At 38.1% G+C, this 11257-nt stretch overlaps 1 protein-coding gene across 1 annotated transcript; it reads right to left on the bottom strand.

The window, feature by feature from the left end:
- Positions 1-784: 784 nt before the first annotated feature.
- Positions 785-4796, bottom strand: LOC115804344 (arrestin domain-containing protein 3-like). Its single transcript, XM_030764734.1, has 8 exons — positions 4529-4796; positions 4297-4326; positions 4011-4071; positions 2541-2688; positions 2183-2279; positions 1818-2074; positions 1027-1333; positions 785-942 (listed from the first exon to the last, which is right to left on the bottom strand). The coding sequence occupies exons 1-8, from the start codon at positions 4794-4796 to the stop codon at positions 785-787; spliced, it is 1326 nt and encodes a 441-aa protein (XP_030620594.1).
- Between the last annotated feature and the right edge of the window lie 6461 nt (positions 4797-11257).

Here is an 11257-nt window from a genome sequence, read left to right as displayed (position 1 = left end):
GATGATGTATTATATAACATCTCACCATGACTTATGAAAAAATGATTATATGATGATTCCATAGTTCCCCCATAGAGATGAGTCAAAACAACACATTTTTTTTTTTTACAACAACAAATAATCCTAACAGAGCATCTGCATTACCACAATCACTTTTAATCTTCAAACTTCCTGATAAACAACTTGAAATGTATGGCTTTAGTTCATCTCTTTGGTATCCGAAACAGGCACTAAGATGATACACATTTAAAGATCAATATGTGAATATAAATGTGATAATATTTACATGTGAGCAAAAAATTAAATCTGAGCATTACTGTGTATTCAGCATAGAACCAGATGAAATTCACAACATCAGTATCTCAGTGCCACATGCAGCAAAAAGTCGTTCACCAACAGGAAGACATGACATAAACTTGGTGAGTAATCCCTGGAATGTTTCACAAAGGCTCATTTGACTGAGGAAATAACAGAGATGTTGAAAAGAGACAGGACTCTGCAGTGCAGTCGATTTTCACTGTGGTAAACATCCCATAGTGAACAGCAGGATTTAAACACATCAAAGATTCTACAATGTTCCTGCACTGTTTTAGAACTTGATCATTTATAGCTACATTCGCCTACATGGTTTCAGAAATTCTGTGAAATGTACAAATGCAATATGGTCACAGTGTAGGGCACCTAAAACTTAATCTAACATTCGCACTGAGTGAGTTTGAAATGAGAAATCTAATGCTCAGCATCCAGGCACTTTACACACACAAGAACAATCAGACTGAGGAAACTACAGAGGCGTCTTAGAGGGACAGGGCTCTGGTGTGGTTGCATCTGGACAGTATCCTGGGGCAGATGGAACTGGATGGGCAGTGGCGGTGTAAGGTGGTGGATTGCAGTCTGAGGCAGTAGGCACTGTTAAAGACCCTGAGACATTTGGGTTTGGATACTGTCCTGGGGCACTTGGGGCTGGGCAGAAACCTGGTGCGTTAAAGGGTGGTAAGTTTGGATATAGTACTGGGGCAGATGGAGTTGGGTATAATTCTGAATACATGGGTGGAGGTGCTCCTGGGTTTGCAGATTGTGGGTGCACAGCTGGAGGATACTGATGCTGATTAGGTCCTGGTGCAGTTGGAGGAGGGTAAACTCCAGAGGCAGAGGCACTTGGATATGGCCCTGCTGCATTATGGGTAGGAGGACCATTCCATCCTGGTTGAGCAGGGTTTCCAAAGAGACCTCCTGAGGGTGTAGACAAGAGACCAAAGTGTTGCCCTCGAGGTAGAATAACCAATGGGAAAATGACTTCTGGGTCTGAAGCATAGGGAACATCCAGGTACACCTTAAACAGAACAAAACGGTCACAATTTAGACAAACAAACATATTATTAGACCATATCATTTTTCAAAGCACTGGTAAAATGACATACCTGATTGGCTGAATTCATTATAGTCAGCCAATTGAAATAACATTCTGATCTGATCTAGACTTAACAATCAAATAAGGCTGTATCTACTGGTCTGTGAGTGTGAATGCTAACATACACTATAATACACGTAGCTTCAAAATGAACACACAAGAGCAGTAATGACGGCAGGGTTTTGATGGAGTAGAAATTAAAGCAGGTTTTGTAAAGTCTGCATGTTGGACGGTCATCCAACATAACCTCTCTGCGATGCTAGGTACAACATATTTTGTTATCCTGTCTGAGACCTACATATTCAAAAGATTCAATATATGTGCATTTCCCTAAAAGACAGCTTGGGTTATTAGTATATATTGTAAAATGATATAGAGCAATGATGAAAATTGCACATTAAGGCACCTTCAGAGTGTGCTCCACTTTGATGATGTTACAATACCAAATGGAGGGCTGGAGGTCAGCTGGGAGCTGCAGTTGTCTAGTGATAGTCTGGTTCTGTCCAGACGGGACTGGATCCCCAACTTCTTTCAAGATGACTTCGTGTGAAGAATTGGTAGATCCTGAAGCAATGAACTTTTGGGTTTGTAGAAGTTTGTATTTCAGTTTGAGAGCACGAGATGAAGAATTTTCAATAGCGGCTATGACCTTCAGCAATTCACCTGTGAAAAAGAGAAAGACACAAGACATCAGACAAATTTGCAAGTTTCATTTAAAATGACATTTATTCATTTTCTTCAGAAATTTCCCATCTGATACTGCAATGCAACCTTGCACGAAGGCCTTCTTCTCAGTGTTGACTTTCATGGAGACATTTCCAGAGGTGAAGAGTTTCATTTTTTTATCTGTTTCACCAAACAGAGGCCTCTATGTGTGAAGAAAGAAGAGGGAACTTGACCGCAGTGATACAACAACACAATCGTTTAAGGAATTGTTGATTAACATAGAGTTCAGTAAACCATGTTAAACTTGTTTTCTCTTGTAAATTTGTTTTGCAGAGGTCACAGCACACACTGTACCCAATAGGTTCTGTGTTGTCTCAAAAAACTCAATTGCTATGACAAACCTATTCTGCTATCTAAGAAAACTTAAAAGAAAAAAAAAAAAGAAAAACAACTAAACACGTACCATCAACTCCACAGCATTCCCATAAGCTGGTGAGACAAAGCTGAATTCGCTTGACAGTTTCTTTGGAGGTTTCAATGATCTGCTCATCTTAGCTTCCAGTGTATAAAGAATTTTTCCATGCAGACCCTTAAAAGATGATGGCATTGGCCTACAACACACAAACAACAACAACAGCAACAACAAATCGTTAACAGCACTACAACAATAGGATACAACAGTACACAGCAAGGATTCCGCTAGGATTCTTTCTTGCCAGACCGATGTCCAGAAAGGATTTATTTTACCGGACAAATGTGAAACTTACCAGTCACATTTCAATAATAGTCTATGTTACAAGTGTAAATATAATGTACACCTTGGTTGATGAAAGAATGACAATGACCTCAAATCAGTTTGACTATCTAATGAACATTACTGATTATTAAGCAAAATGAACAGTAACGACTGAGCAAAACCTCAACATTAACCACCAAAATATAGGCTATTATGAAACATCTGTAACCTGTATCATATAACATGTGAAAGTGTTTGCTGCCGACTTGAAATCAAACATGTCCAATGTGTCTTCGCAGCTTCCAATGCTGTTAATAGGCTGTTTTGCTGTCAAAATACAAATGTCCTGTTTAGGGATAGCCTTCGTTTTGGCCACGTTTTGTATGAGCATTATTACCGGACATTTTGACGAGCAAGTTGTTAATTTATCAGTCTTTTCTAAATTTTACCAGGCAAAAAGCAGTAATTACCAGCTAACGGAAACTGTTACACAGCTATAAAGCATGCATACACTCACACAGGTTCCTAGCACAGCTTCATTACAGGATGAAAATATGGGAGTCTCAACAAATGGTTTAAGTCCACTCAACTCCAAAGACATGAAGGTATAACAAAGTAAACACGAAGGCATTCGGAGTGGTGACCTTTATCCTGTGGTGAAGTACCTCCATCCTGATGGGAGAGGTCTCACCAAGGATGAAAAAACCTCCCACTGCATGAGTTAAACGTTTGATAAGCATAAAAACCATGAGAACCACATGTCATGGTTATCTCAGGTACCAGATCTCAGTTCAACTGAAGACTTATGGAAGATTCTGGAGTGGGCCTTGAGACTGTACTTTTGAGCACCAACCACAAAACTCAGTTTATTGGAATTTCTGTTGAAGAAATGGTGTCATGCCCTTCCTGTAGTTCCACACATTTGCACAATGCCAATGCACAATGAAACTGGCTCATGGTGACACAAGATCCAATTAAGAAACTTCATGTTGGGGTTTCCTTCATTTTGGCAGTTATTTGTAAAGTGCTAATGGTCTTTGATTATTTAAACAATTTTCAGGATAAAATGCTGTAATATAGCTTTAAATTCATTTTCTTCTGTGTTCTGGTGGAAAAAGAAATGCTGTCCAAGATCATTAAATACTCAAATTAATTTTATAAAGAAATTCTATTTTATAAACCACAGACTGCTCTTACCCTTGTGGAAGCTGAAAGCAGAATTCATATACATGACTCCCTGGAGACACTACATTACTGTCTAATGAAAGAGAGAAGAGTTTTATTTTACAACAGGAAGACATAAAAGTGATTCATCTTTTATAAGGTTTCAGTAACACTTGAAGTGATCTGTTATTCACTTTAATACACACACAAAATTGTTTGTGCAATACCTGTAGTACTGCGTGGTGAAAGTAACATTACTTTCAGTTAAAAGACAATCTGCAGATTTGTCTAAACAAAATGCGGAATAGGTTACACTTACACGTTTCTCCACTGACAGCACCGCCGTTTCCTGTGAAGAAGACAAACGTAATGGAAACTGTCTAAGGTGGTTTTCCCCTTGTCCATAACCATATAACTTATTTTAAAACTAATAACGCAGAATAATATGGTGATTACAACAGATCGATTGAGATTTGGCTTATCAATAAACCCCTGTCATGCGGGAAAAAAATATGTTGTTAACGTGTTTGTGTAGTATTGGAATGTCTGACCCTTACCTTTTTTGGAGCCGTCGTGAATAAAATATTGTTTCGATTTGAAGTATCTTTCCTTAGCCGAATAGGAATCGTCATGGTCATCACGACTCTCCGTCCAATGTACGTCTGCCTCTCCTTTGATTTTGACAACAAGCGTCTTAACTTTGATCTCTTTGGTGACCTCCAGAATAACCCGTCCTCTGATATAGTCGCCACTACTAAACGTGTTTGCTTCATTGATTGGGTCGTATCGTAGTGAGAAATCTTTAACGGTTCCTGACATTGCTAATTTGAGTTACGGAACAGTTGGATGGTGGCCTGAAGAATCCCTTTTGGTGATTTCTGAATGAATACGTACTACACGGAAATGTTTGACAGGTACTTTCGGTTTCTCCTTCTGGCCACGCCCAATTATTCCTTCATTTGAAAGATGCCCACCTATGTTACAGTGTCACTTAAATAAGTGTTGCATGAATATAAGGTAAGGACATTTGGGACATACCGCATTATCAAATGATATCACCGGTGTGCCGCAACACATCAGTTCGAAATGTTACTTTACGGAAACTGTTTTTATTTGTCGTTGGTTCCACCCTCTGGCTACTCCGAAGTACTACAGATAAACAGCATAGGAAGTGCGCGGTGTCACTTGAGTATTAGTTGGATGGAAATCCCCCATTCAAACCATAAGTACAATTACGTTTTTTTTTTTTTTGTTTTTTTTTTGTATTTCCAATAAGCACTGAACTCTCCGTCTCACTGTCGTCTCCGAGGTAGATTCTGTTACTGTCAGAGTAGCAATACCATACCTTAACACCAATAAATAATCACCATACCAGTTTCATACCTTAAATATCACTCTGCAACAGAACAAAAGAACCGTAGCCAATCAAACAAGGCATGACACACTTTTTGTATGATTAAATTCTGCTGACTGATGATACTGTGTCAAACAGTTTTTTCAGATTCTGGGTGGGGGTGGGGGTAGTACACTGAAATTGACCAGTATTGTCAGGGTCCCTGCATGAACTATCTTCTCTGTTGTGCCCCTGCTGGTCATGTTTGGTGTTAGCTGTCATTTGTTTTTGGTTTTGTCATGTGCTTTTGTTTGTTTTGGTTTTCCATGTGCCCTGCCCCCCCCCCCCTCACTTATTGTGTCATTGTGCTCACCTGTCTCTCGATGAAGTTGTAATTAGTCTGTCTATTTAAACCCTGCCTGTTCTACCTGTTGTTTGTCAGTTTGTACTGCTTTCCCAGTGTGTCGTGCTAGCCTTTTGTTATTCTGATTGTCTTCTGTGTGTGACCTCTGCCTGTTTTTTTACTTTGTTTGCCTGTTGGATTTTGCCTCTTCTGCCTGCCTGCCTTGCCCTGCATCTGGTTTTGAATCTTTTGCCTGTCTCTGGCATTTGCCTTTGCCTTCCGTTTTTGGATTGTTCACCTTCCTCTGACTGCTCTATGGTATGACCCCTGCTTGTTTTCTGGATTCCGTTTTTGGTCAAGTGTATTGAAAGACTTTTGCCTGGCAAAATAAACATCCTATTTAATTATCAGTGAGTCTGCAACTGAGTCCCCTGTTTCCTCTGACAAGTATTGCCTTGAGTGCACAACTGGCATGTTAAATCTGATTATATGAAGGAAAAAAAATTGTGAATGTGGAGATGTTCATATTGGACAAAATGGCTAAGTTTTCCAAGTGGATTTACTGAGAACATATTGTCAAGCTTCTTGTAGTGCTATTAAAATGTCTTCTTTTTTTCTCTCTCTCTGTCTCTGTCTGTCTCTTTTTCTGTGTGTGGATGACCTTGTTTTTGATAAGAAGCTGTTCAGTATGACTGCACCACAAAGTTATATCCATGGGGACTGTTGCCATGAAGACCTTAGAAATAAATCTAGAGTAGGGTGGAATTGGTGCTTTGGCTGTCATGGCCACTCGTGCAAGAGAAACACTTACACATGTAGGGGTCAGTGCATGTGGCCAACAGTGGATAGGCAGACAGCTCAGTACCTACAAAGGAGGTGGAGGTCTCAGAGATAATCAGTCATATCTGTTTAGATCAGTTTTCAACCCTGCTCTCTGGTACATCTCAGCCTGTCTCTGGGTAAGTGTGTCTACAGTCTAGGGCCTGCTGGGCTCTCCTTTTTTTTTTTTTTTTTTTTACATTATGTTTTTGTTTGCTTCTTTGTTTGTTTTGCTCCGGGACATTCAAGATTCACAAGGGTTCCTGCTGTAACGTTCCGCAACATCATATGAAGAACTGTGACACAATATTTAAGCTGCTGCATTTCCACTCCAAATACAGCTTTTTTCTTCACTCTCAGACTTGATAATTATCACATTCTCTGAGTTGAAGCAACCCACAGTGTAGATCATCACATCATGGCAGCTCAGACTACATGTGTACTTTATGCTGTGAGTTTGTTGTTCAGTGTCCAGTGTGCAAATCCTGCGCCTCAGGGCATCAGTGCTGTGCTGCATCTCGACCCAATGATCCCACTTCAGCACCTCATACATGGACAGCGACCGTCAGCTTAGGTAACAACCACAGCACAGGCACATGGTTGACCAAAACAGTGGCCCACTGAGTAATGGTGGAAACCATAAGGTCACATGGTTGGGAACGTGTTAAGGAACCAATCAAGTCTCAATTTCACTATAGTCCCAAATACAGTACCATGTAGTCATTTTTGACAATAGAGCATATTACTGGCAGTATTGATAAGAATTAAGCACCGCCTTTACTGTAACTTTGACTAACAATTTTGATGTGATATTCTATACAATTTATACATACTAAATCATTTAGTTCACTAAAATGCAGCAATAAAAACATTCTGTGGAGAAATAAGAGACTTAGAAAATATAAGATCAAGCATGTAACCCAAAATTTCTTTAATGAGATAAATAAATACTGAAATACTTAATTTGTTGATACAAACTGGTTTTCCATTACATTTGGAAATTTCAGGTATGCATAAGAGAACATGGCAGTCAGGCATTCGTTCATCAAATGTGATAACAATAATCAACTGTTTAATAAACTTGGGCAATGATGCATCTTGCTACTGCGAGTATCCCTGAAATCAGCCTTAACTACAAAATAATAAAAAACAGTTAATGTTACTGCTGTACTCTCCAGTCACCTCATGGCAAGTTAAGAGGACTGCATGAAAGTGTAATTTGTTGAATGAAAACAATTTAACCATAGTGCGTATTTCCACATAAAAAGGTCAGGTGAAACTGGTGTGTTTACTATGTACCAATAGCAAAAACCAGAGGGGTATTCCAAGTATTTGGCTTAATAACTAACCCAGCTAAGCTGAGTCAGAGTAAGTAGTATACCTCGTAATAGAATGGCCCTATGACTGTTCTGCTAGAAGAACAAACCCATAAAATTCCTTTCTTAGGATGTGATTAATCATTTATTCTGAGTTAATTTAGCCAGATTAGTTACTAAGCTTTGTACTTGCAATATCTGACAAAAAACACCACAAATAAGCTACTGTCCCGGTAGGAGGGGACTGCATCTTTTACGAAGACAATTACATTCATGGTGCACAGTTACCATTTTATTAATCAACACAAAGACTAAATGATAAACACATACACTTCTGGCACAAAAAGGGAAACAAAATGAACAATAATGAACCAAAGAACCAAAATAACCCAAATAACAGAAACCTAAGAATAAGGGGAATAAAAGCAACACTTAATTACAAATTCAATAAGAAAGGCCTTTACAAAACCTTTACAGTGATTAAGCCCAAAAAATGCATCAAATTCCAGCCCAACGGACACTAAACAAAACTAAAAGTGAACTGAGGCCACTTGTGGAGAGGCAGACTACAATGAGGAGTGCTACCCTTACCTTACTCACCTCAGAAGCAACACAGCAATCCTTACAGCAAAAAGAACAGTGCAATCTACCTTTGTGTCCCGGTGCTCCTACACACATGTATCAAGTGAAGGTACCCCAGTGCTTAGCCCCGATGCAGCTGCAGAGCTTACTGAAAGTTTGGAGCAACGTCCAAAATCTCTTCTCCACCGTTGAAACGAGCGCTGTTGGAACACTCTTCTCTGTTTCATGAAGCTCAGTCAGCTGACGTTAGCCATCTCCATGTTCTCTCTCCAGCGCATATGCTACTGTGTTAACAACACGTTTAAGTGCTGTGTACCACAGGAGGGGTGTGGTTTATTTGAAACAGTGAGCCAAACATAGCAATATAAACGTGTATCAAAGCCGTCGACGTAGTACAAACTGTGCGCGTGTCAATAAAAATAATTTAATAAATTAATTACTTTTATTTAATAAATTAAATAGAAGTAGCGAGAAGCGTTTAGTCTAATGTAACGGAGTATAAGTACATTTTTAAAATCATAAATGAACTTGAGTATAAGAGCGAAAAGTATTGTGCATTAAAATTACTCCTATAAGTACAATTTATTGGAAAAATTACTTAAGTACATGTAACGGAGTAAACGTAACACGTTACTACCCACCTCTGCTAACAATTTAGCCTACTTTATTATAAGCAGCTAGTGCCAAGTTATGTGTATCTATGCAGATAAAGTACTATATCCCTCATTGGAAGAGGTGTAAAGAGTACTAAATTATTTTACTCAAGTAAAAGTACTGTCACTATGGTGAAATTGTACTTAAGGAAAAGTATAATTACTTTAAATTTTAAAGTAACAAAAATAATAAATCATTTTACATAAAAATCTACCCAAATAAATGTAAAAAGTAACTTGTTCAAATTTTACTTTGAGTAAAAGTTACTTAGTTACTTTTTTTAACTGAATGGTTGGCGAGGTGCAGATAGACTGCCCTCTAGGACATTTCCAAGGCAATGCAGACAGGGCAAGAGCATGTGTATAACATGTTTTTAATTTCATATCACCTTTAGAGAGTAAAATGAATTAACAAATTAAATTAAAACATGAAGTAAACATTGCATAATGTTTTTAAATGGAACAAAAAATAAAAATGACGTAAAATAAAGTGCATTAATGAGAAATTAAATGAAATAAATTTAATAAACACGAAATAAATACAATTAAAAATTTAAATAAACATGATAGAAAATAAAAGTATACTAACAAATTAAAATCAAACATGATAATATGTGACCACGTGAATCAAGTTTTTGCAAGCCTTTGGAAGGTTTGGAAAAAAGGGGAATTTAATCAAAAACAGTTTAATCCTTTACCTACTTAGAGTAAGTCAGAACACAGAATGAGGAAAACACTGGCACCCCATATAACTAAAAGAGATACAACTGCTGCAATATGTAACCATACACAAGTACGCAATACTATATATACTGCGTATGAGGACTGAGTGACTTGAAGAAAAAAACGTTCAGAAGGCTGACATCAGCACATCTGCTTATAGCCTACATCAAAAATCTCTAGAATTGAAAACCTGGATTAAACAGTGTGGAGGACCTCACTCACAGCAGTCTTCCACACTGTTTCATCCATATCCGTCTCTCCTCAGAGCAGACGCAGCCATTGTATCCTTCGTTCCTGTACGCGCGTTGCATCGAACCAGTAAAGCGAAAGCAGAAGAGATGGTTCAAACTACTTGCTGGTTGTTAGAAAAGAACTCAGAATTACAACAAGTAAATTCAAAATTGCGAGAAAGCAAGTCGCAATTAAGCAAACTTTTTTCATGTAGTGGAAACACGGTTCCACGTATTTCGTCTCAACTGCCTGGCAAAAAAAATGACCACCTGACTTGCTGTCCTTGCGTAGGAGATACGTTATTTCCTGGCGCTTAGTTCATGGATACTTTTTTTTAAAATCTATAACCGAGGCCATTTAAATTGTAGCAAAGCAAAATACTTCAAATTGAATATACTTAAGTAAAATTAAAATTGCAGTTTAAAAAAAAAAAAAATACTCAAAAAAGTATAAACACACCAAAAATCAACTTCGTTACTGTAACGTGAGTAATTGTAATTCGTTACTCCCATCCCTGCTGATATTCGATCTATGTAAACTGACAGTATTAGAAGTTGTTGAGGAAATTCTTCTATATGGTAGAGAGTTCCTAAGTTTCTGAAGAGTCTACAAATATATATGTTATGAATAAGTCTTCATTTCATGCGTATGGGAGAAGCACACCTAAAGATGAAGCACAGTTCTCACTGAGGTTAAGGAGTGCAGAGCTTTTTACATAATGAGACAGGCGTCTAAGGACGTGTGGGTGTTTACAAGCTAACCTTTCAAATGGGGTCACAGGGCATTTGGTGTTCACTCACCAAGTTGTACAGACACACAGTTTACTCAGGCCTTGTCTTCTACATGATAAATGTTCATTGTTCTAACACACAGATATGTTCCAGAGCTTGTAGTAATTCAACAAGCACAGGTCCCCACAATATTAATACTTCATCATGACAGTAGCCACAAGGCACAGTTTCCTTCTAAAAGTTACAATCATAATGCAAAGCAGTATTTTACCCACAAAGTGCTACGCATCTGAACAAAAGAATCACCATAAAAGAACATGGTAATGAACATGATTTATTATGATTAATGTTCCTTGTTTCATTCCAAGAACCATAAAGGGTTCATCAAACTGAAATGTGGGGCTTTCTTATTAAAGATACTTTATAGAAACCTCGCCTCAGTATAACCATTACGGGATAGTCCAATGCTGATGGAAAACATCAGGTGTTAAACATTAAAATTCTTTTCATGGATCAGATGAACATCTCACCATGACTCATGAGAATGAT

This window comes from Chanos chanos, chromosome 1 (assembly GCF_902362185.1).
Source record: "Chanos chanos chromosome 1, fChaCha1.1, whole genome shotgun sequence".
Classification (NCBI taxonomy): domain Eukaryota; kingdom Metazoa; phylum Chordata; class Actinopteri; order Gonorynchiformes; family Chanidae; genus Chanos; species Chanos chanos.
The sequence above is the reverse complement of the archived record's forward strand: the minus strand, read 5'-3'. Positions and strand labels throughout refer to the sequence as shown.